This window comes from Tursiops truncatus, chromosome 17 (assembly GCF_011762595.2).
Source record: "Tursiops truncatus isolate mTurTru1 chromosome 17, mTurTru1.mat.Y, whole genome shotgun sequence".
Classification (NCBI taxonomy): Eukaryota; Metazoa; Chordata; class Mammalia; order Artiodactyla; family Delphinidae; genus Tursiops; species Tursiops truncatus.
The window spans coordinates 7,460,117-7,484,650 of record NC_047050.1 but is presented as its reverse complement, the minus strand read 5'-3'; the positions used below and the strand labels follow the sequence as shown (position 1 = coordinate 7,484,650).

Sequence of the window (24,534 nt, the reverse complement as noted above, 5' to 3'; positions counted from 1 at the left end):
AACTACAGTTTGAGGTCAGCATGGTGAACAGCTTTTTCTATAGGCAAGACCTCCCAAACTAACTAAATTTTAGGGTACTCAACAAATTAGAAAAAATTATCTCTAAAATATTGCTATTAATGAAGCACTTTGCAGCTTAAAGGCATCTGTGCACAATGTTTATTTCAAACTCACAAGAAAATCCTGTGAAGTAGCTAAGCCAGACATTACTACTAACTTTTTCTAGATGAGAAAACTGAAGTTGAAGACGTCTGAACTTTACCAAGGGACAAGTAAGCAGAGGAGCTGTAATATTCTAATTACAAATACCAGGCTCTTAGACAATTTTCAAGAGTGCTGTCTAAGCTAAAATACCCAGAAAGGACTTAGAATAATATATTGTTTGCCTTCTAGATGCATAGTAGTTATTGCTAAAGGTGGACAAATGCTAAAGGGGGAGCCATCCATCAATGTTAATAATGCTGGAGGCCACAGAGCAAGCATAAAGGCACCACTTACACTGATTTATCAACTGTAAATAAACAAAGGGAAACAAATCACTGACACTTGCGTTTCAAAGACAGCTACAAAGTTAGGGGGAAAAAAACAAAAACCAGCCCTAGAGCACTGGTGAATAACCCTATAGAGTGCACTAGCCGGTACTTTACACATTTTACAAAGAGAAAACTCAGGAATCTAAATTAATTGTTCACCTGCACAAATGAGAGTTATTGGCAGGTATCCTCTTTTCACATTGCCCTATAAGGAGCAGGTGACACTATACATGCTTGGGAAATCTGACCACCATACTGCTTCCTGTGTGGGACAAGTGCTGCCTCTTCCAAAAGCCCATGGCAAAGGGGCATGCCTGTGACCTATGCCCTGATCCCTGCGAATGGCTGAACCAGGCTGGTGCCTAATAGTAGATAAAAATTCAAATTCCCCAATGATTAAATTCTCCTAGTAAAAGACAGCCTCTCAGATTGAATTTTTTAAAAATATATCACTGGGCTATATAAAAAATAGGTTTAAAAAAAGTGACATAGGGCTTCCCTGGTGGCACAGTGGTTAAGAATCCACCGGCCAATGCAGGGGACACAGGTTCAAGCCCTGGTCTGGGAAGATCCCACATGCCATGGAGCAACTAAGCCTGTGCGCCACAACTACTGAGCCTGCGCTCTACAGCCTGCGAGCCACAACTACTGAGCCCGTGTGCCACAACTACTGAAGCCCGCGCACCTAGAGCCCGTGCTCCACAAGAAGCCACTACGACGAAGAGTAGCCTCCGCTCGCCACAACCAGAGAAAAGCTCGTGCGCAGCAAAGAAGACCCACGCAGCCAAAAATAAAATAAATAAAAATAAAATACTTAAAAAAATTTTTTTAAAAAGTGACATAGTAGGGCTGAAACAAAAATCAGAGTTGACTGATAACTACTCTGGAGAGTGATTCAGATTAGCTGGTAGAGCTGAAGAGGGGCACCCATTCCACCCACAGTTCCACTTGAAGGTGTATCTCCAGAACTCAGCACATGTGCTTCAGGAGCAGGCATGAGAATAACCCATGCAGTGCTATCTTTTAGAATGCAACGGAATATAAAGAAAACTAAACTGATCAAGCAATAAATACCAACAAAATAGAGCAAAATATATTAATATATTATTATAGAGCAAAATATATTATTAATATATTATTATAGAGCAAAATATATTAATATATTAATATAGATAAAGCCCTGAAAATAATGTTGAACAAAACAGTTTCAGAGCAAGTACAGTAAAATTCCATTAATATGAAGTTGAAAAAAATACAAAAAAATACTGTGCATTGTTTATAGGTACATACATATATACATATGTAGTAATCATTTGGAAACTTTCATAGGAATAATAAACACCAAATTCAGGAGACTGGTTACCTCTAGGGACAAAGAGGTGAAGCGCATACAATGGGCTTCAACTGTATCTGTAATGTTTCCTAAACAAAACAAAACAAACCAAATACCTCATTCCAAAAGAAAAAGGAGAGAGGATAAAATAAGTATACACTAGGCAAATATGAACAAAAAGTTAATATTTAAAATTAATATCAAATACTTGAATACTAAAAAGCATACTACCAAATACACAACATGTAAAATTATAGGGGAACTTAAATAACAAAGGAATAATTAACTTTTCAGCGAGATATAATGCCCATACACACCTTACAAATTAGCCCTCAAGTTCACTGGGGGTGGGGGGGTGGAATCAATTTGACAAAAACTACAAAACAAACAAAAAATCCCCCAAACTCACCCAACCGTCGTAATAGGAGATATTTACATCTCGCCCCCAAATTCAAAAGACTATGAGGAATACAGAAGGTGTGACACACACAACTAGCAGGACTGCTCTGATGGACACGTATGGAGCCCTGAACCCACCACACACCCAAGAATATACTTTTCCAGCGCACATGCGACATATACAAACAGTGACCAAGTACCTGGCTACAAAATTAGTCTCAAATACTGAAGAATCAATATACACAGTCTGTATTACTTAAGTGAAATGAAGTCAGAAACTAATAATGAAAAAATATTGTTTTTTTAAAAGAAGAGAGAAAAAGAAAAAATATGTTTAAAACAAAAAACACATTCCTAATTATCTTAAGGCTTAAAAGAGAAGCCATGAGAGGAAAACAAAGATTTCAGAGTGTCCAGTTTCCCAAGACTTGATCACAGTTTTTCTTGGATTCCTCAGCACTCTTCAAATTCTTATCAAAACCTCTCTTCTTCAGCTAGCTGGAGGAGGCTTTTGTTCTTCTTAATCAAATGGGTCCTTCCTAGAACAAAATCAGTCCTTCTACATCATTAGTGGATTGGATGGGCATATAGACTACATTAAGCAAAGCCGATAAAAATAGACGCTTAATAAAATGAATCTTGCTAAACAATTTTGAATCTTGTTAAAAAAAAGTTGATAAAGGAACCTTCCATAAAACATCTAGTGGCAAACAAATATGGTAAGTACAAAAAAAACACCAACGTAGGCTAGGAAAGCAACAATTCGAGTCAAGGATGGCAAACTCTTTAAAGTATCAGCTGGCCATAAATGAGCAAGCTAAGCAGGGAAGTTGAAAAAAAAAAAAAAAAGAAAAAAATCACCACATTAGGACACATGCAGGGCGAAAGAAATTACTTCTGTTATGAACAGCATTAGTCAAACACTGTACAGCACTGGTCAAGTTTGGGTTAGTTTTTCAAATGTATATGGGGAAATTACTGAAACATTCAAAGAAGCAGAATAAAAAATGAGGATGAAATATTAACCATTTCTTGAGTCAGTGTTACACATATTATCTCATTTATTCATTCCATTTTATAGATGAGGACCCCGCGACTCAGAGACTGAAGAGGTTGCCCAAGCTCACAGAGCTTGTGAGGAGCAGAGAACAAACTTTATTCTTTTTTTACATAGAATAGTTCTGCCCTGTTTTGAAGAGTGGAGGTGGCTTCTGTTTTAGTAAAGGGAATTGAGGGACTGTGTACTCTCACGTCAACTCAACAGACCAAGCAGTTGGTAAGCCAACACAAGAGCCGTGACATGGAATTTGTGGGAATCAAGAAATGCATATGGGAGATGCATACGGGAGATGCATACGGGAGAGAGAGCATGGACTCTGGAGTCAGAAGGACCTGGGTTCAAATTCCAGCTTGGCCACTTAATGGCTGTGTGATAGGACAATAAGTCTCCCTTTCCTCACCTGTAAAATGGAGCCTTCCTCACGGATATTACTGTTCAGATTCAATGAGTTATACCACTAGAAAAGGCCCTATGTGTATAAATACATTACTTGTATATTTACATTTTTCACTACTTTACACTGTATTCTTTTTAAGAAGAATCAGAAGAAAATGCTTTTCAAGACTCAATTAAGGAATAAGTATATGAATGCACGTACTTTTAAAAATGGATACTATAATTAAGGTAAATGAAAACAGGGTTCTCTGCACAGCTTAGTACTAAGTACAGTGCCCACTTCAAAAAGGTATACACAACACGGGTATTTACTGTTTCTACCCACTGCTTCTCCTCAGCCTGCAGTGGTGGGCAGAAAAATGCCCCACCCCCAAAGACATACACACCCTAATCCCCGGAACCTGTGAATGTGCTACCCTACATGACAAGAGGGACCTTGCAGATTAAGATTACAGATCTCGAGATGGGAGATTATCCTGGATTATCCAGGTAAACCCAATCTAAGTATATGAGTCTTTAAAAGCACAAAACCTTTCCCAGCTTCAATCAGATATGGGATGACTCAAGAAGAGTCAGAAAGATGTGACATAGGACTTCCCTGGTGGTGCGGTGGTTAAGAATCCGCCTGCCAACGCAGGAGACACGGGTTCGAGCCCCGCCACAACTACTGAGCCCTCGTGTCACAAATACTGAAGCCCGTGCGCCTAGAGCCCGTGCTCCACAACAAGAGAAGCCACCGCAATGAGAAACCCGCACACTGCAATGAAGAGTATCCCAGGCTCGCAACAACTAGAGGAAGCCTGCGCGCAGCAACAATGACCCAACACAGCCAAAAAAAAAAGATGTGACATAAAAGGACTTGATCCACTGTTGCTCGCTTTGAAGATGAAGGAAGAGGGTCATGGGCCAAATCATGTGACGATGTGGGTAGACGCTGGAAGCCGGGAAGAGATGACAGCCAGCAAGAAAACGGACATCTCAGCATGGAACTCTATCCCTACCAACACCCTGAATGAGCAAGGACCCTCCAGAAGGGTACCCAGCCCTGCCAAAACCTTGATGTTAGCCCAGTGCAACACACATCAGACTACTGATATGTACATGAACTTATGTAGAGCTTCAGAACTCTAAGATAATAAATTTGCATTGTTTGAGCTGCTAAGAATATGGTGGTTTGTTACATTAGCAACATGAAACTAATACGCTCTCTCTTACTTGCATTAAAAAAACTGTAAAAAATTTTTATGTAAGTGTCCTTAAATCCTTTCTGAAACAAGGACAAATAAATTGGCCAATGCATGTAGCCTAACCAGCAGAGGCTACCTAGCACACATTCATCGTTTTCTGAGGCACTAACTCTGTGCCAGGCACAGTCTTGCCTTCAAGAACTTCACTCAGCATCATCCATCAATATTCATTTTCTCCCCCAGATTTGACCAGAAACACAAGTAACTGTCAGCTACCCCTGAAAAATGGCAACATTTTCAAGACAGAACTGGAGAAACTTAGAGTTACATCATAGCTATGAAAAGCAGAAGAGGTGGGGAGAGGGAAGAAACAGTTTGCCCCAAAGGACATAGCTCAGTTTCTTCATCTATGAAATGGTAACCTCACACATACCAGTTGAAGGACTGAAAGATAAAAAGCTTTTGATATTGTGTATGAACTATAAAAAGTGTGGAGAATCCCTCATAAGAATCTACTAGGTAGACAGAGTGCCAAGAACTAACGTAATGGAGAATTCCATATAAATTCACCCTGGATATGCCTTAGGGATTACTTCAACAGAATCCCAGAAAGCAGAAAATCTTACAGTTTTAGAAAAGAATCAATTTTAGAAAAACAGGCAAAAAGGCTCATAATTAACAAGGAGAGGAATGTCACAGTACCACTACAAACAATGCTTTTAAAAAACAGATGTCCAGGACTCACTGCAGATCTACTAAAACAGCATCTCCAAGGACGAGACCCAAGTCGTTTGAGTTGAGAAACACCACAGGAATGAAAGGGGGTGTCCACGGGTGTATATAGCAGAGGGAATCTAGCATCTTTTTGCCAGGTGTCCTTTACTTACAAGTGAAGAATAACAGCTAGAATGTGGAGTATTTTCAAACCAGCAAATAAACGAGGCTGATGAAATCAAATGGGGAAGTTTCACAGAAAACAAAAAGTCAGAAAGAGGGACAAGGGCGGTATGTGGTTGCATCTCTTGTGGCAAAGGACACAGCCTCCCAGACTGAGGATGAGCAGAGAATAACAAAATGGAGCAAGCACAGCTGGGCCAGAGTGAGAGGGAAAAACAGCTAAGCTGGCAAAATCAGGATCTGCTCAAGTGAAACAGCAAAATTACTGGCTACCACAAGAGGAGGAGAGCTGTCGAGATGACATGGGGGAGGGGGAGCAGTGGGGGAGATAAAGGAGAAAATTAATTTCAGGTTGGCGCAGGAATGGAGCGCGGGCATAAAGGACGAGAGCACTAGCTAGAAGAGCGAGGGCCACGACTGGAGATGAGGACGCAGGTTCACCAGGAGAGAAGGGGAAAAAGAAATGAGAACAATAGGGCCATGGCCTCCCCGCTTCACTAGAAAGTCTCAGGAGCAATATAAATATTAGGGGAAGCAAGCAGGACATAAACGGTCTAGGAGAGAAGGAGAAAGAGAAAGGGCAGTCAAAAATCCTGAAAGACTACAAACAACATGCATAAAGCAAAAACTTCAATGAAATTCTAGATGATGTTAAAATGTATGTTTCAGGCACATTTTAGCTCTCTCATTTAATGAAACAAGTAAACACATCTAAAAACAGGCAAAACTTAACAATATATTTTAGGGATGTGTAAATGATACAACTGTGAAGAAAAGCTAGGGAAGGAATAATACAGAATTCAGGCTAGTGGAAGCCTGGCGGAGAGGTATACGATGAGGCTCTGTATTTCTCTGGAATGGGTGTTTGATTCAATACTACTCTTTAAAGTGTGTAAACATATAACATGCATATGTTTTTATATGCATGATATATTTCATAATTAAAAAAAAACTTCAGTGGAATTTTTCTTCCTCCCAATTTCCCAGTTTGTTTTCCTACTGTTTGTTTTCCAAAATAATCTAACAAACTTGCTCATATAATTATATAAAATGATTAGCGAGCGTTTCTGGCCTCAGATTTTGTAACAAGAAGCTGCACCTCAGGTCTAGTGAATCAAAATCGCTGGGGGTTGGGCCACTGAATCCTTCAAAAAAAAGAATGAAATGAACACCCTAGGTGACTCACAAGAATCTAAAGAAACTCAAGTTTGAGTCTCCCACAGGAAGAGGTCTTCTTTCTGTTACAGCCCTAAAGCTCTGGAGAATCAAATGCCATTCCTTCCCCAAGTTCTCTGGGATTTTGCTCCTGCCCTCTCTCTAGTATTTTCAAACTTTCAACCTCAAGTCTCCCCTATCCTAATACACACACACACACACACCAGCCAACTTGATCCTGCAGCCAACTGTAAACTCACTCTTTCCTTCTCTTTCACACTCAAAGTTTTCTAAAATGGCCCACAGTATGGCTCTGTTTTTAACTTCCCAATATCACTCTCTCTTTTAAAATCATCATTGATTGAGCTGCAAACATGTACTTCCAATTACCTACTAGACATTTCCCCTTTGCTCACCTGGCAAATCCTTATGCATTCTAATTTCAGCTCAAATATCACCTCCCAGGTAAAGCCCTGCAGCACCTCCCCCAAGCGCCCATCCACTCACCTATTAAACATTTCTGATACAGAATGCCTACCCTTACTTTTAAGACAAAGCCAAAAACTTTCCAAACAAACAAAAAAATTAAGATGCACGTAGTAAAGGTGGTCAAAAGGTACAAACTTCTAGGTATAAGATAAACAACGCCTGTGGATGTAATGTATGGCATGATGAGCATAGTTAACAACAGTGTATTGAAGATCTGAAAGTTAAGAGAGTGTATCTTAAAGGTCTCATCAGAAGGAAAAAAACCTTTCAAACTATGTGTGGTGATGGATGTTAACTAAACTTATTGTGGTAATCATTTCACAATACATACGTTTATCAAATCATTAGGCTGTGTTCCTGAAACTAATACAATGCTATACGTCAATTATATCTCAAATTAGAAAATGCATTCAGATGATATGATAATGTGTGACCAGGCTGGTCTTGTTTATTTATTTATATAGCACTTGTCCCTGAAAGAGTTTAAGCAAAAACAAAAACAAGCCAACCAAACCAAACGGTGGAGGTGGGCAGAGGAGGAAGAGTGGAGGTGACCGGCACCAGGCGACAGGGACGGGTGGGGTTTGTTATCATCTTAAAAGAATGAACGAATAGGAGTTGCTCAGGTGAAAAAGTTCTGACCTAACCTGTCTTTTCACTTTGGCTGGGAGTGGGGCTTTGGGGAGTGGAGCACAGTAAGAAAGGGTATTTCAGACAGAACACAACCAGGTTTGTGCTTTTCTGTGCCTAGCTGAAAGGCAGGAAAGGGGAGGGAGGGTTAGTGATGAGATTAAAATGGAAGGCAGACGCCAGAATTTTAGAAGCAACAATTATAGGTTTACTACAATTTTTCTCTCCCTCTATACTTTATAATTCTCTGCTTATAATATTAGTCCAGGCTTGTTAAAAGCTAATTTCCACTTTATATCTAGGTTTAAATGACACATTTTCCTAAACAATTTTTCAGGAACAAGACATTACCAATGAAAAATTGTAAAGCTATATTTTAACTACATTTGGCCATGCAGTAAGAAAACGAACATTTCAACAGTATCATGATCATGTAAAACATTTTAAAAGTCTCTTCTGTGAAAGAGGGAACTCTGGAAAGGAAAATGTGTGCGGTACTTCTACATTTGTCCTCATTTTAGCTCTCTACTGAGAGAAGGGAAGGCTAATAATGATTGCTTCACAGGCTAGGGAAAGGGAGAATCAGGAAAAACAGTGATTTCCTTCTTTCTAAAATGCATATTTTTCACACTATGACTGTTTTAAAAATCAGGATGGATTTCCCACTACTGATTACTGATCATTTTTTTGTGTTTGGGGAGGGCCACATTAAGTGGACCTTACAACTACGGGTATACTTTGAATTAAGAAAACATAGTAAAGGATTTTGGCCAAAGTTAATGATAGTAGTAAGAAAGTGGCAGAATTGGACTAAAAAATTCTTCTGTCAAGTTATTAATGTATATTAGTAGGAACATTATGGCCTGTTTGGCTGTTCTTTCATCAATTTAATTAAACGTATGGAGCCTACCGTCCATCTTCTACAGGCTCTTCCTGGAATACAAAACCATACAAAACACCTTTTCTGCCCTCAAGAGGTATATAAGCAATTATAAATGTCTACACAAGTGTCTACAGAACAGTCAGGAATTAATATCAGAAGAACAATACAAAGTGGGATACATCCAGATAAGGAGTGGTGGTCACTTCCAGCCAGGATACCAGGAAGGCCTGACACATCAAAATAACTTAATAAACATTGACTCTGAAAGATTACAAAAGACTCAAGTGAGACTTTGAGGAATGAAAGAATTTCGACAGAGAGGCACTCCAAGCAGAGAGGGTAGCAGAGACCAGGAAAAAGCACAGGGCCTCACTGGCAGGAGGAAAGTGGAGACTCGCGAATACTGGGAACGAAGGCTAGAGAAGTTAAACACGGGCTAAAATATGGAGTTCCCTGAAGGTCAAACTAAAGAACGTGAACAGAGGAACAGCCTCCAAACAGCTGTGTTTGGGGAAGGTTAGTCTGACAGTCAACTATACCACCTGAGCTGGAGTGGGGTGAAAGCAAATGCTGTGGACAGTCCAGGGTCAACTGCTCAGTGCCGGAACTAGGTGGTAACGGTAGCAATGGCAAGAAAGAATGTCATCCCTTTGAACCGCCAGGGGACTGTTTTTGCATGAGGGCAAATTCCAAAAGAAGGGAGCACCGCCTTGTGAATATTTGTAGCCCCACTACTCCCAGTACAATACTTTACCCACAGCAGATGCTTGGTAAGTAAGCTGAACGAAGGCAACCTGTAAAGGCTAATCTGAAGCGTCACTACTGCTTCACGTCCATAATCACTCTTCTCTCTACTTCTCAAACCCGCTCATATAGCTGTTAACGTGAACTCCCTCTTCCAATCTCAGTGTTACAGCCTCAATTAAAATTTGCCAGTAGGCTTTAGAACCCCACTTCCTTCAAGTATGCCACAGCATTTAAAAAAGCATATAGACACACTATGAACATGTGCAAAACACTGCTTTATCCAGGATTTTACGCAGAAAACTATCCCGTTTCCACATGCACACCAAAAAGCCTTGCTGAAAGACTGTTTACAGCAGAACGTTTTTCTTTTAGGCAGCAATCAACATACTTCTTGTGCTACTTATTCAATCTGCCATATCACTAGTGCAACCACAAGCTGCTGCTTACATTTCCAAAGTTGTGCAAAGGGTCCAAAGTTGTGCAAGAGTCATCACTGCAACCAGACTCCGGTATATTAATAGTTATAACACCTGAACAAGTCTTAGTTTTATTATCAGATTCAAAGTAATGCCAAGAAATCGCAGATATTAAAAATATTTTCAACGAGTTTGACTACTTTATCTGCGAAATACAATGGAATGTTATCTTCAGTGCAAATAACTGTATTTCTTTCTGCTTCGAATGGACATCAGGTCACCTGATAACTGGCAGTTGTGAGCCTGGATTTGATGTATCGAAAAAACCAAAGTGTCCCCAACACACACACACACACACACACACACGCGCCAGCGCACACCAAGAGCGCTGAACGCCTTGCATTACTATCAAAGAACCTCAAGTTTACACGTGGCAGAAGTCGACAGAACTCTTTCATGCTTTAATGACCTCGAAAGGGCCCAGGCGTCAAGTAACGGGATGTGACTTACTCTGACTTGGGAGTTGAGTGATAAAACTACATACCTATGTTACTACTATTATTATTTTTTAGAGGTTTCTGTCTGTCCTCAGATGGCTGTCCCACGCCAGCAAGCGCTCTGCCCGGGCCTCGGCAGGTGCGTGTGGGTCAGGAAGCCCAAGGTCCTCCTCCCATCACCGTCTGCTCTCCTCGGCCCCGCTTTCCTCTCTCGGGGGCGGCGAAGAGGCCCAAGGCGAGGGGCCCGGGGCAGGGCGTGCGATCCTCAGAGCCAGGCTCTGACGGCCCCGGGCTGGGCCGGCCCTCCTCTCATACACTCCCCAGATCGCGCGTCGAAACGGCGGCCGCGGCCCCCAGCTGCAGGGCCGGGGCCGGGGCGGCGGGCCGGGCCGGCCAGGCCAGGCCGCGGCCTCTCGCAGTGCCCACGTCACCAGCTCCAGCACTGCGGAAATGGAGCGGCGCGGCCGGGGGGGAGGCGCCCGGCGGCGGCAGCTCCCGCGCCGCGGCCAGACGCCGTGTGCCCCCCAGCCCCGGCCCGGAGGCCGCCGACCCCCGCCCGCCGCGCTCACCTGTGTCGCCGATGATAATGTACTTGAAAAGATAGGCGTACGCCATGGCCGCGGCCGCTCGGTGCCAGGGCACGCGGCTCCTCCTCCTGCTTCTGCTCCTCCTCCTCCGCGCCCCTCACCCCGGCGCCGCTCGGCCTCGAAACGCCAGGCCCCGCCCGCCGCAGCCGCCGCCGTCGTCGTCAGCCTCCGGGAGTGTGGGGCCGAGAGGAAGCGGGACAAATTGACACCCTCTGAGCCAAGGGAGACAGCGCCCAGCGGAGCCCAGCTGAACAATAACAGCCGCCGCGGCGCCTCCGCCCCGCCTCCGCGCCGACCCGGAAGTGCTGCGGCCGCCGGCGCCGCCGCCGGGGGAAAGGGGAGGAGCCCCGCACGCCGGCAGCGCCACGCCGGCTGGAGCCCCGCCCAGCCAGAGCCCCGCCCCGCCTCGCCTCGCCGGAGACCTCCCCGGTGCAGCGTCGGCCACTGCCGTCGGCCCCGTCGGCCCAGAGCCAGGCGGGGCCGGGCGCTGGTCTTGCCGGCACCTTTGAGCGGCGGGCTCCGGCGGCCGGGAGACGCTGGGGCAGGGGAGGGGCCTTGCGGCTCCGTCGCCGCGACGCGAGCAGAGCCGCGTCCTTCCGCCCTGCGGTGGGGACGCAGGACACGTGGTGGGAAGGCGGAGGTCGCGTTCGGCGCAGGGCCTGCCCTGGGCCCGTGACAAGGTGTTCGAAAATGATGGAGCCTCTCGGGGCGGGGTTGGAGGGCGAGGCTGTATCTGTGGTGCGGGACGGGGCTTTGACAGGGAAAATGGAAGTGTTTGTAAATTCGAAACCCTAAGTTAGGGAATATGCGGTAAACCATGATATGCACCTGCGGTGGAATACTATGCGGTCTTAAAAAAAAAGCCTGACTTAACGTTACGCAAAAACAAGGCACAGGACTCAGTGTATAAATATACATTTATGTTATATATATTATTTATATATACAACTATCTTATATATAGTAAGTGATACATAAATTACATTTGTATGTTTATAAGCTATATTTTATTGTTATATAAATAACTTTTTATTTTACCATTGTGTAGAAAAATGACAGGAATATACTTAAAGACCCATACATAGTACGTAGTCAATCTGAAAGGACACACCTGGGACCAGGGGAAGGAAGGGATGGGATTGGAGGGAATATCTACTTTTCACTGAATTTTTCAAGGGCAGTTTGAAATTTTGCAGTGTTCATGAATAACCTATTGAAAAATGCACTTAAAGGAAAAAAAGTAACTTTTTTGTTTATTCAACTAACACTTTAAGTACATACTATATTTCATGCACTGCTAGGCCCTGGAACTAAAGGCAGACACTGTTCTAAAGGAGCACACAGATTTTGGAAGAGGAGATGCAAGACAGAGTTAAAAGTGTCAGGATAGGTTATCTAGAGAAGATGATGTCTGACCCAGAAATATGAAGGAAGAGTTTGTCAAGAGGACAGAAGGTGGGGGAAGGGAACTGAAGTTTAGGCGCAAGAAACAGTGTGCAAAGGTCCTGGATCTGTTCAGGGAATATGAAGTTGCATAAGGAAGCTTATTTGCTAACCCATAGCCTCTAATGTTGGCAGTGGAAGGAGAGCCATTGCTAGGGCAGAAGTGACTGGGGTTTAGTGGCTCTGGTTCCTGTTGCCTAATATTTTCCTCTCCCTTTTAGGATCTGTCATTCTACCGAAACCTTCATGCTGGGCTGGCAGTACTTCGTTGCTACATGGTTTGAATGGCCTTTCCAAATGTCAACTCACAGGTTTGTGTTTGTTTGTTTGTTTTTACTGTTTGGAGGGGATTTTCAGAGACAGCACACAAAAATTTGATGTGAAAAATTACCAGGAATTGCATAATCTAGTTCACCCATCTTTAGTTTGGGGGTGGAGAAGTCCCTTCTTAGGCCTGCCATGTTCCAAAGGCCGTTTTGTCCCTCCCATCTGAGTGCCTTCACTCAAGTCTTTCCTGGTGATAGACATGTAGAAAGTTCCCTCCTTCCAGGAGAAACTCAATTTCTTACTACTCTCAGCAGTATGCCCTTTACACATAGCCTGAACAGGACAACTCTGTGGGGATGTTCCACGAAAGCCTAGCATCCTTACGATCAGAAGCATTCCCATACTGTTAGAGGAGAACTGTGGGAGAAGTCACTGGTGCCAGGTCATGCACGGGCTTGTTGCCATGTCAGGATGCATGCGGCACTTTACCCAGTGGACATGGAAACTGAGAAGAGGAAGGTCAGAACTGAATGTAAAAAATTATAGAAAAGGATACGTATAGAGCTTTAGAGGCAATGCAGTGTAAAGAGAACTTAGGAAACCTGCTTTTGATCTTGGTCTTACCACAAACTGGTTGGATGATGGTTGCAAATCTTTTGGCCTCCTAGAGCTTTGACACACTCATTGATAAAGCAATGGAGTTAAGTGTTACCTGAAAGGTCTATTCCAAGTCTGAAGTCCTTTAATTTTATGTCTATCCACCTCCAGATCTAAAGCACCTGTAAAGTAGGTGGTAATCTTTCTCTCATGAAAATGTCAGGGCCACAGGAGTCAAGTGTATATGGTTCTTGCACAGAACTGAGAGGTGTTAGTTATTGGTGTGCAGGAATTATAACAATCAGTGGCTTTGAAAAGAGCAAAGACTAGCTTTTCAAGTCCCTCGCTAAGCCTCGGTTTCCTGGTCTGGAAAATGTAGAGAATAACTGCCTCTCAAAGTCAATTTAGGATCAAATGAGATAATATATGTGAAGATATTTTGTAAATTATGAAAAACATATACTTAATGTGTGAAACCCTTAGTGCTGCATAATTTCTAAAAATTACCTTGAAGGAGTTAAGGCCTAATCACTATACAAATTCCTGTTTTAAAGTCAGCTCCTTTTCTGTCTCTATTTTATGTCTCGACGTTTATTTTTTTCTATGTGTAATTCATAATATTTTGTTACATTTTCTCTAAGCCTATATGCTGTCTTAAATAATCTTTGAAACAAGGTGTAAATAAAACCCACACAAACTTCATTTTAAACACTTTACGTAGCCCCCAAAATCCAAAGACATTTTTTCAAGAAAAACTCCTTAGGCAAAAATGACAGAAATAAAACTCTCTTCCCTTAAATTATAGGATACTTCGTGGGATTTTCCATTCTGTTCGATTTTCAGCTATTTCAGTCCCTTGGGGACGAATTCTGATAACCTCATCTCTCAGTCTTACATCATATGTGGTCTGAAGGTCATAACGGTGAAATTTAAGGATTGTTTAAGGCTACATTCTCCAAGGTCTCCTCATTCAAGTTTTCCATGACATTTTAAAGTAGAGTATTATATTAGACTTTTGAATTTACTCTTCCCAACCAAACTTTCCATGTGTTTAAATTTTCTCTGGTTTTTTTTTTTTTTTTTCTTTTCCCTCTGGTTTTGATCACTCTCAGACTGTGGGAAGAGAGGTAGTGGGGGAATGGGATGGGAGAAGAGTGGCTTGGAATACTGCAATGCATAGGTTCTTACTTTGGTTCCCATGGTTTCCTTAGCCAGCTCTCGAATGCATTCTGGGAGCCCTGTGATCCTCCAGAAATGATATGCACAATGTTGTATGGATTTGCATATTTGTAATTTTATGGGAGAGATCCTCGCACGAGTCCATGACCCAGAAATAATTAAGAACCACTGTGAAATGCTTGCTTTAAGCCATTTCTAAACACCATGACAGAATTAATTTTCCTGCATATACTCATAAGCTCAGTACCAGTTCTGGAGGAAGAAAGAACTCCGTTCAACTCCTGAATTTACCCCCTGTCAGATGAGTGATCTTGGATAAATTACTAAACTCTCTAAGCCTTAGATTCCTCATGAGATGACACAAGTGTCTAGCAAAGTGTCAAGCTCTCAGGAGACACTAAGTAAACACTGAAGTCATTTCTCCCTTTCCTTCACCCTCTCCCTGTGTTCCACCTCCAACCTGTCACTGAGAACTGTAGGAGTTAAATGAGCCCAACAAAGACGCTCCCTTAAAGGAGATGAGAGTCTCTCTCATGTTAAGTCATGGGTAGTCATTGTAATACATGATGAAATAATTATACAACTCACCATAATGCAGAATCAGTGGGAGCCCTGAGCTGCTTTTCCTGCAACTAGATGGTCCCATCTGGGGTGATGGGAGACAGTGACACCCGAAGTGTGTTGCTTGTGTCCACTCTACTCTGTAACAATCAGCTTACTTGTCACTTGCCACTCACTGATAGGGTTTTGATATATCTGCAAGCAATTGATTTACTATGGTCTCTGTGCAGTCAAACCTCTCTGCTAATGATAACCTGTATATGTAGCTGCTCCCCAGCAGAAGCGGAAGGAGAGCCTCTAAGCTGAGCCTTAAAGGGCCTTATCTTCCATAGTTATTGCTTTACTAGTCATTCCAGATGTTTCAGCAGCCCTCTCCACTGTACTTTGTTCACCTTATCCACCTCATCTGCCATTTATGTTCTTGTTGGGTAACACACTTAGTATTCCCTCTCTTACTTTTCTACTCATGACTGATTTCTGACCACTTGTCAAAGCCAGAAATGACTGGTTTCTCTCTTCCATTGCATTCTTTTTTCTTTTTTAAAATATCTTTATTGGAATATAATTGCTTTATACTTCCATTCCATTCTGCTCATCCTTCAGAAGTTTACCTGAAGGGTCAAAATGGAATGATTGCAAATTCACATCCTGAGTCAATGTGTGTGTAGGTGAGTGAAGAAACTTTCTTTTGTATGTAGGTTAGTTTTGTTATCGATGGACTTACTATTCATAACAGAAGGGGGCTACATAAGTGCACAAATGAGAGAAACAGTGAATATTGGAATAATAATAAGCTCATTTTATAAAATCGTGGATTAAAAAAATATAACTACATAATGATTAATAACAAATTTAAAAGTGAGTTAAAAACCAAAATAGTGTTCTTAAACTACCTACTTTTCTCAGTCCTTAACAGTTGCCTAGTGCTTTCCACAGAGAGAGTGGTCTGGGGAATGGCCCGATATTGGATTCCAGGAGGCCTGAATTACAGTCTTTCTTGCCACCAGCAAGCTGACCTTGAGAATTTTTGTCATATACTCAATAGAGATGATAATTCCAGTTGCTAATAGAATCACTAGGAGGTAGATATGAGAGCACTCTGAAAAGTACATTATTACTAGGAGAGAGTGTATATACCAAATTGCAGGTGAATGATTTTCTTGAATGTATCTAGGTATATTAGAAGACTGACCCCTATAGAACTATATAACATCGGTAATATTTTACTATCTGCATTGTTGGGTTTTTGTCAGCAAAGACTGGACCATGTAATTACTTCAAACCCTCTGGTTTGAACACATATTCATCCGTTTATCCTGAACGTGTTCTGTGTCTCGTGTTCATTGGTAGGTGTCCTTATTTTGGAAAAGTCAGGATCAGAATGAGAATGAGGATACCTGAGGAGTATACCTTATATTTTGCTGAAAAGAAACCATTTACTACTCCCATGAGTGTTTCAATTTATTTTAATCTTTACCCGTAAAGGTCTTTAAATTTTGATAAAGGGAAATCCATTTTCTCTCCAATTGTGAGGACATGATAAGCTAGCTCTGTCCCAGTGGGAGGTGCGGACACTGAAAACCTTCTGTCACTGATGTCTTTTGTGTGAGATGGGTGCCAGGAATTACGAGATCACATTTCAGTCTTCTTCCAGCTCCCCTCCCTCCTATATAATCTTTATCTCTGCTTCTAACAGTCTCATTATCAGAATTTTAAACATATGGAATGAGAGAGAAGAAAATGACTATCAAAGAATCACATTTTCACTTCTAATATGGAGAAAATAGGAGTCTATTTTTCCAAACTTTTTTATTTTAAAGAAGTTAGTAAAATAAAATAAATCTGTCTGTTCTTCAGACATTGAGGTTACATCCATTTAAAAATCTGCAAGGCTAATTTAAATTTGGCCAAGAATCATTGCTGTACTTCTACCGCTCTTTTAAATTTCTCAATGTAAGTAATCTGGGGATCAATTTCCAGCAATTCCTTCAAATGAAACAGATTGCGAAAAAGTACAGTATAACCTTACAACAGCAGTAAACATTTATTCTCATACAATTTTTATGCATCAGAAATCTAGGAGCAGCTTAGCTGAGTGGCTCTGGCTTGGAGGTCTCTTCATGGGGTTGCAGTTAATCTTTCAGCCAGGGCTGCAGTCTGCAGTCATCTGAAGGCTAGATTGGGGCTGGATGATTTATTCCCAAGGTGGCTTATGGCTGAGGCCTTAGTTCTTTACCACATGGACCTCCCAGAGGACTGCTTAGTATCTTCATGACATGGAAGCTGGTTTCTCCCAGTGTGAGAGATACGAGAGAGTGAACATAAGGCCAAAACCTCAGTGTCTTTTGTGACCTAACCTTGGAAGTCACATCCCGCCACTCCTGCTGGCTAGAAGCTGGCTACCACAACCTACAGAGATCAAGTGGAAACAAGGATCTAATAAATGTCTAACCATCTGAAATCAGATACATTTTGGGTCAAATCAGTTTCATTTAACCTGTCTACAATAAAATTTTACTATAAACAGATTAGTCTATAAAGAAGTTTATTGTGGTTTTGGTTTTGTGCACTTCTAAAAGTATTTTTGAAAAAAAAGACCTGAAAAAGAATCATTTTACAGTTGCAAAAGGAAGAGAAAACATGTTTTTCAGGTTTTAAAAATTACATTTCAAAGCAATTTTTTGAGGATCAAATACAATGACAACGATCTCCTAAAAAGGATTTTTAAAAAGGAATTGCTGTTTTCTTTCATCTCAAGTCCTTAAGGATTCATGTGGTTCAACAGAGTTAACAATTTATTTCTACTTTTTCATTAACTTATTTGAATAATTTTATGGGAACCAGTATTCTCCTACCTGCACATATTTCCTACCTGCACTGTTATGTCCAAATATTATAGCAGTTGATCATGCGTTTTATGTCTCAGGTTTAAAAAAATCTATATTACAACATGGATGGACCTAGAGATTGTCATACTGAGTGAAGTAAGTCAGACAGAGAAAAACATATCATATGACATCGCTTATATGTGGAATCTAAAAAAATGTTACAAATGAACCTATTTACAAAACAGAAATTGAGTCACAGATGTAGAAAACAAACTATGGTTACCAAGGGGGAAAGGGGTGGGGGGATAAATTGGGAGATTGGGATTGACATATACACACTACTATATATAAAAGAGAACCGATAAGAACCTACTGTATAGCACAGGGAATTCTATTCAGTGCTCTGTAATGACATATGGGAATGGAGTGTAGAAGAGAGTGGATATGTGTATATGTATGGCTGATTCACTTTGCTGTACAGCAGAAACTAACAACATTGCAAATCAACTATACTCCAATAAAAAATTAATTTTAAAAATCTACATTAAATGGAGGTAGGGGAAACACTGCCTTTAAAAGGTTTAAGGTACAAACAAGTAGAGTTTGACTATCATCTTATTCCTTAAATGTAGTGTTTTCTTGTACTCTAATATTTATTAGAAGAACTGCAGGCTTATGTCACTTTGGGGTCTTATCTTGAAGTTTTCATTACTAGACTTAATGGAGAAGATTTTTTATTCTTAGTAAATGGATAATTTTCTTCACACTGTATTTGATACAAATTATAATACAAAAGCGTCTGTTGGAAAGAGTAGATTATTCATCATTGATATACTCTAATTTTTGTTAATTTTTCCTTTAGAAAAATCAGTTATAGACAAAGACCTCTTTAGAACTAGATCCCGCTTTCTCTCTTTGAATCAACTGAGTGCATTTCTGGAAGGTTCTCGTTTCACTTCACTCCAAAAAACACTAAATCCAAATGCCAAAAGTGAGATTGTCTCCTCTGAACCCTGAGATAAGCTATTTTGCTTATTTATAAAAGAACAGACTGAGGCTCTTGAATCACTAATTGAAACAAAAACTGAATTATTTACATTTTCTTTCTTGGAAACAAGCAGAGATGAGGAAGTAAGTATACAGATCTCCCTTGACTTACTGTAGGGTTACATCCAGATAAACCCATCATAAGTTGAAAATATCTGTTAAGTTGAAAATGCATTTAATACACCTACTGAACATAGCTTAGCCTATATACCTTAAACGTGCTCAGAACACTTACATTAGCCTACAGTTGGGCAGAATCCTCTAACACCAAGCTTATTTTATAATGGTGTTGAATATATCATGTAATTTCTTGAATACTCTACTGAAAGTGAAAAACAGAATGGTCGTCTAAGTGCAGAACGGTTGTGAGTGTACCATTGTTCACCCCCACGATCGCGTGGCTCCCTGGTGACTGCGGCTCACTGTGCTGCCCAGCATCACGAGAGACAGTATTGTACAGCATGTCACTAGCCCGGGAAGGAGCAAAATTCAACATTCAAAGTACATGTTCTACTGAATGTGTACCCCTTTTGTAAAATCAAAAAATCATTAAGTCAAACCGTGGTAAGTCAGGGACTCTCTGTATAGTATGTGTGACTATAAGCGACCCAGGATACAGGAAATGGAGGGTGGACTCAGTATACAGGCCTCCCACCATTAACATGAATTCACTTAAGAAAAATTTGAAGTCAGGAAACAACTACTCAGTGATTAATTTAATGTAGCTGTATAAGAAAGAACTGAGACATGCTGTTCATATGTCAGATACTATGCCAGCTGCTAAGGATATATATATAGAGAGAGAGAGAAGCTAAGGAACCTTAAGCTCAGGGTCCCTCACTTGCATGACCCCTTCCAAGGCAAATGTGTTCACGTGGTCAATTTTCTTTTTTGGTAAAATTTGCAAAAGTAAGATATTTAAACTTTAATTTGTGAATTCTGTTCTTTCTCTCCACTGACACTTCCCCCTTGTGTTGGGAAGTGCTGGAGTGTCTACAGGGTTTTTTTGTTTTGTTTTTGGTAATGGTTAAGGAAGGGTTGAGAGTTGAGTGAGGGAGACATTTAGCTCCCTAGGGTATATTTATTCAGTCTCTCATGTGTGTAGCTGAATCATTCCAAGTTGTCCAGCATAGAAAAGGCTTCCAGGGGACTTCCCTGGTGGCACAGTGGTTAAGACTCCACGCTCCCAATGCAGGGGGCCTGGGTTCGATCTCTGGTCAGGGAATTAGATCCCACACGCATGCTGCAACTAAGCGTTCACATGCCACAACTAAGGAGCCCGCCTGCCACAACTAAGACCTGGCGCAAACAAACAAAACAACAACAAAAACACATGGTATTCTTTTAAAAAAAAGGCTTCCAGGAATACTGTAATCCCTACTGTGCTGACTCATCATATGGTGTAGAGGTCATATCTCAATATAAGCGTGTCCTACTAGATTCGTTTTCTATTGCTGAGTAACAAAATACCACAAACTTACTGGCGAAAAACAATACCCATTTATTAGCTCGCAGTTCTGTAGGGCAGAAGTCTGGGCCTGGTGTAGATGGGTTCTCTTCTCAGGATCTCAGAAGGCTAAAATCAAGGTGTCCACTTAGCTGCATTCTCATCTGGAGCTTGGGGTCCTTTTGCAAGCCCATGTGATGTGGCAGAATTCAGCCTCCTGCAGTTGTAGGACTGAGGTCCCTATTTCTTTTCTGGCTATTAACCAGGAGCTGCTGTCAACAACTAGAGGCTCCTGCATTCCTTGCCACATGGCTTACTCCATCTTCAAAGCCAACAGCAGAGAATCTCCCTCATTTTTAATCCCTCCTGCTTTGAATCTCTTTGTTAAGAAGGGCCCCGTCACTTGTAAAGACTCAAGTGATTAGGTCTGGCCCATCCAGGACCATCTCCCTATCTTGAAGTCAATTGTTTTGGGACATTAATTGAATCTGCAGAATCATTTCACAGCAGCATCTAAGTTAGTATTTGGTTGAACAACTGGAAGAAAGTGTGTGTACACGGGGGAGTGGAGATCTTGGGGACCATCTTAGACTTCTGCCTGTAAGCAATGGACATATATATATAGTTTAGTAGAAGATATACCTATTATAAAGCTTTCCAACTCAGAATAGATACCTTCAAAGACTCAGAAGAAAAATTCAAACATAAATAAATGAAAATTTATTCTAACTTGACACAGCTCTAGAGAACCATTTTAACTGCAATGTTTCTAGTAAAACTAATAAGAAATTACAGGCTCCTAATTTATTTATTAAAAACCTAGAGATTTTTATTTATTGAAAACAAAGGGTTCATAAAACAATAATAGAAGATGCAATAAAAGCAATAAAGATGAATGATAAAATTAATAAAAATCATCCTGTCATAGAGAACTAAACTGTAACAAAAGTCTTTACAGGACACAGCAAAAGCCATAGTTTGTTACAAAAAAGAAATAAATTGTGAAAAGAAGTAACAGGTAGGCTCAGTGACTGTCTTGGACTCTGGGCAGAGGAGGGGGCCCTTCCCTGATCCCCGCACTTGAGAGCACCTTGCTCATCATAAATACTGAAGCACAGGGAGGGTTAACTTGCTTTTTGACCTCATGGAAGAGGTTTCTGAAAGTTTGGCACCCAGAAGAAGACTGGAAATTATAAGAGGGGGACAGGCAAGGAGGCCTGGCCCCGAGGCCAGAGGAGACCGAGGCAGGAGACAGCATGTGGGGTCAGGAGGGACTCAGCACCCCAGCCCTTGGAGGCCAGCAACCGAGGAGCTGCTTCAAGCTGGTCCCTCCACACCACCCAGGTGGGTGTCAGGGTCCCTAGGCGCTTGCTTTTTCCTCTCTTCTGCTCTGCTGGTGTAGTTTTGAGAGGTGAACTTCCAGAAGGGATGGGATTTTTTGCAAGGCAAGAGGGAGGGTATATGCCCACCCTGATTTCCTGAGGCTCTTGACCGTGTCCCTCCCCTCTGGCTTCCAGAGGGGTCCAGGCAGCAGCCAAGCTTCCAGGGTCCAGCCAGTCACAGCTAGCTGATGTAGTATATACGGAAGGACTGAGAAAGAGAACAAACAAGCATGATCCCTAGATATTTTGCCAAATGAACAGGTAACACATTAATTGCAGGAGAAGAACAGGTAGGTGGGAAAGAGGGGAGAGAATCAAAGATTCTGTTTTGGACACGTTGAACTGAGATGCCAACAGTCATTCAAGTGGAGGGATCAAATGAGCAATTGGACATTTGGGTCTGGGGCTTGGGGGAGTGGTCTGAGCTCCAGATAGAAATACCATGCAGCTGGTACGGTTGTTGGGACCAAATGTTTTCTCAAGTGTCTGATAGACACTTGTGGTTCTTCTATTGTGTATTACCTGTTTGCATGCTCTACCTGTGTATCTATTAAAGTCTCTGACAATCATTGTTAAAATTCACATACGTTTAATACAATTGAAAATGTGTAACAAACCTCCCAAATCATTTAATCTTCACAACAAATCTGAAAGTTTTTAAATTAATTTATGTTTTTATTTTTTGCATTTTACCCTGAGGGTTTTTTTTTTTAATTAACTTACAGTGTTGTGTTAGTTTCAGGTGTACAGCAAAGTGATTCAGTTCTTTCCCTTATAGTTTATTACAAAATATGAGTGTAGTTCCCTGTGCTATACAGTAGGTCTTCGTTGGTTTTCAGTTTTTTATATGGTAGTGTGTATATGTTAATCCCACTGATAGTTTTTTAATTTAAAATATTTAAAGAAAAAGAATAATAATCAGAAATGGAAAAAAATGTGAGGAAGTGAAAATTCTTTTGTAAAACTTGAAAGGGCAAATTGAATCAATTTTCAAAAAGGTAGTGAAAGGATTATCATAATCCTTTAATATATGCAAACACTTGCACCTAAATTTCCAAATTCTGATAATATAGCTAAAGGAAATAAAAATAAATATACAGAGAAAAAGTCTTTATTTGATAGAAAAGGAGACTGAAGCTTAAAGAGTTTAAATAATTTCTCATGTCGTGACAGCTAGTAAGTGGCAGTGCTGGAAGCTGGAAATATTGGTCCAATGAGAGTTTTGACCTCCACATACAAATTTAGAAGTCATCATCATGTAACATGTAAGAAAAATGTATTTGTCCTCCACAAGGAAGTGATGAATGCTTTATGTTCATGAAGAGGGGTTAGATTGAGTCTCCCAAGGGAACTCACAGGTTGGTATATATAGTAAATGACGCTTAGAAACCTGATTTCTCTACACATCAAAAGTGAATCCATCTTTCAGAAATGGACTCACATTAACCTAGTTTACAAGTCTGATTTTTAAAAGTAGAATGTCAAATTGCAATAAGAAATCACTATCTCAGAGACAGGAATATGTGAAATGCATTCCACTAGCTTTTTCTTTTCCTTACAAAGAGTAAAGTGCATGGAAATATTTAATGACTTTAAGTGGAGGGAACACAAAACATCCAGCTCACGTTTGGGATGGTCTTTCCTGGGGGTAAAACCTATGCCTCCTAGTGCATTTCGTCCCCTCATTCATTTCATCAGTTCGACCACACCCTGTCGTCTCACTCTGACCTGCAAGCCGTATCTGTTTGGCCTCCGAAAGCATTTGTAACCCTGGCCCAATAGCCTTAACCAACTACCAAATATTTTGATGAGTCAAAAACTCCCCTGAGTAATATTTCAATAGAGAATACCAATTTTTATCTCCAAAATTTTCCTTTTTCCAGCCTCTAAGACTGACCAATCCTCCTTCTGATGGACTTAGCCAATTCAGTCAAATTACCATCAAGTTCTGGCCCTGGGATTCAACCTGCATCTTTAGGTTGCTTCTGGTGAACTTCATTTTGCAGTATATTAAGCCCCCTGTCTCATTAATTACCTACCATGTGACCTAATGAAGACATTGATTCCATCTGAAATTCAGTTTCTTAATCTGTAGAATGGGGAAAATAATATCAAAATCATAGCATGACCATGCAACGCAGAGGGTGTGTGAAGCTCTCAGTGTGTTATCTGTCATTTTCACTACCTGACTGTCATCATTACATGTTGAATGTTAGCCTGAACTCTCAGGGCACAAACTTACTTCCAAGTTCTGAGGAGAACCCTTGCTGTAAAATCTAATGACTATAATCTCAGTCACACGTGGTTCTGATGCTAAGAAAAAATGGGACAGTGGGCCCTGTAACATGAGCTTCAAAATTGAACTGAGGAGCAGTGATCTGAGAGATTTTTAAAAGATTCGGCAGGAAACGTGGTGTTTTCTTTCAGCAATAGATCCCTTTAGCATTCGTGTAAAGCTCATGGATGCCTGCTCAGAATAATGGTATCAAAGGTACAAAAACAAAAAAACAAAGGATTACAGAAAAAATTATATTAGAATTGTTATTAAAATATTTCCAAAACAAATTTTTGTTAG

At 41.0% G+C, this 24,534-nt stretch overlaps 2 protein-coding genes across 40 annotated transcripts in view; one reads left to right on the top strand and one right to left on the bottom strand.

Moving 5' to 3' along the window:
* The window catches only part of RAB2A (RAB2A, member RAS oncogene family), a 74,256-nt gene extending 62,841 nt beyond the window's left edge, over positions 1–11,415 (bottom strand). The window contains exon 1 of one of the 3 annotated variants that reach the window (XM_033843080.2): positions 11,192–11,415. In XM_033843080.2, the coding sequence (XP_033698971.1) occupies positions 11,192–11,237 (46 nt within the window). In that variant the 5' untranslated portion in view covers positions 11,238–11,415. Of the gene's footprint in view, positions 1–10,669; positions 10,841–11,191 lie in introns of those variants that run through there. The other 2 variants (XM_019925284.3, XM_073794418.1) reach the window with 2 other exon arrangements.
* Positions 11,416–11,602: 187 nt separating this feature from the next.
* Positions 11,603–24,534, top strand: part of CA8 (carbonic anhydrase 8) — a 299,496-nt gene continuing 286,564 nt past the window's right edge. For 6 of the 37 annotated variants that reach the window (XR_012327174.1, XR_002174383.3, XR_012327177.1 and 3 more), the window contains exons 1-2: positions 11,624–11,889; positions 12,873–12,962. The gene's annotated coding sequence lies outside the window, so the exon portion shown is untranslated. Of the gene's footprint in view, positions 11,890–12,872; positions 12,963–24,534 lie in introns of all 37 variants that reach the window. The other 31 variants (XR_012327178.1, XR_012327180.1, XR_004522856.2 and 28 more) reach the window with 20 other exon arrangements.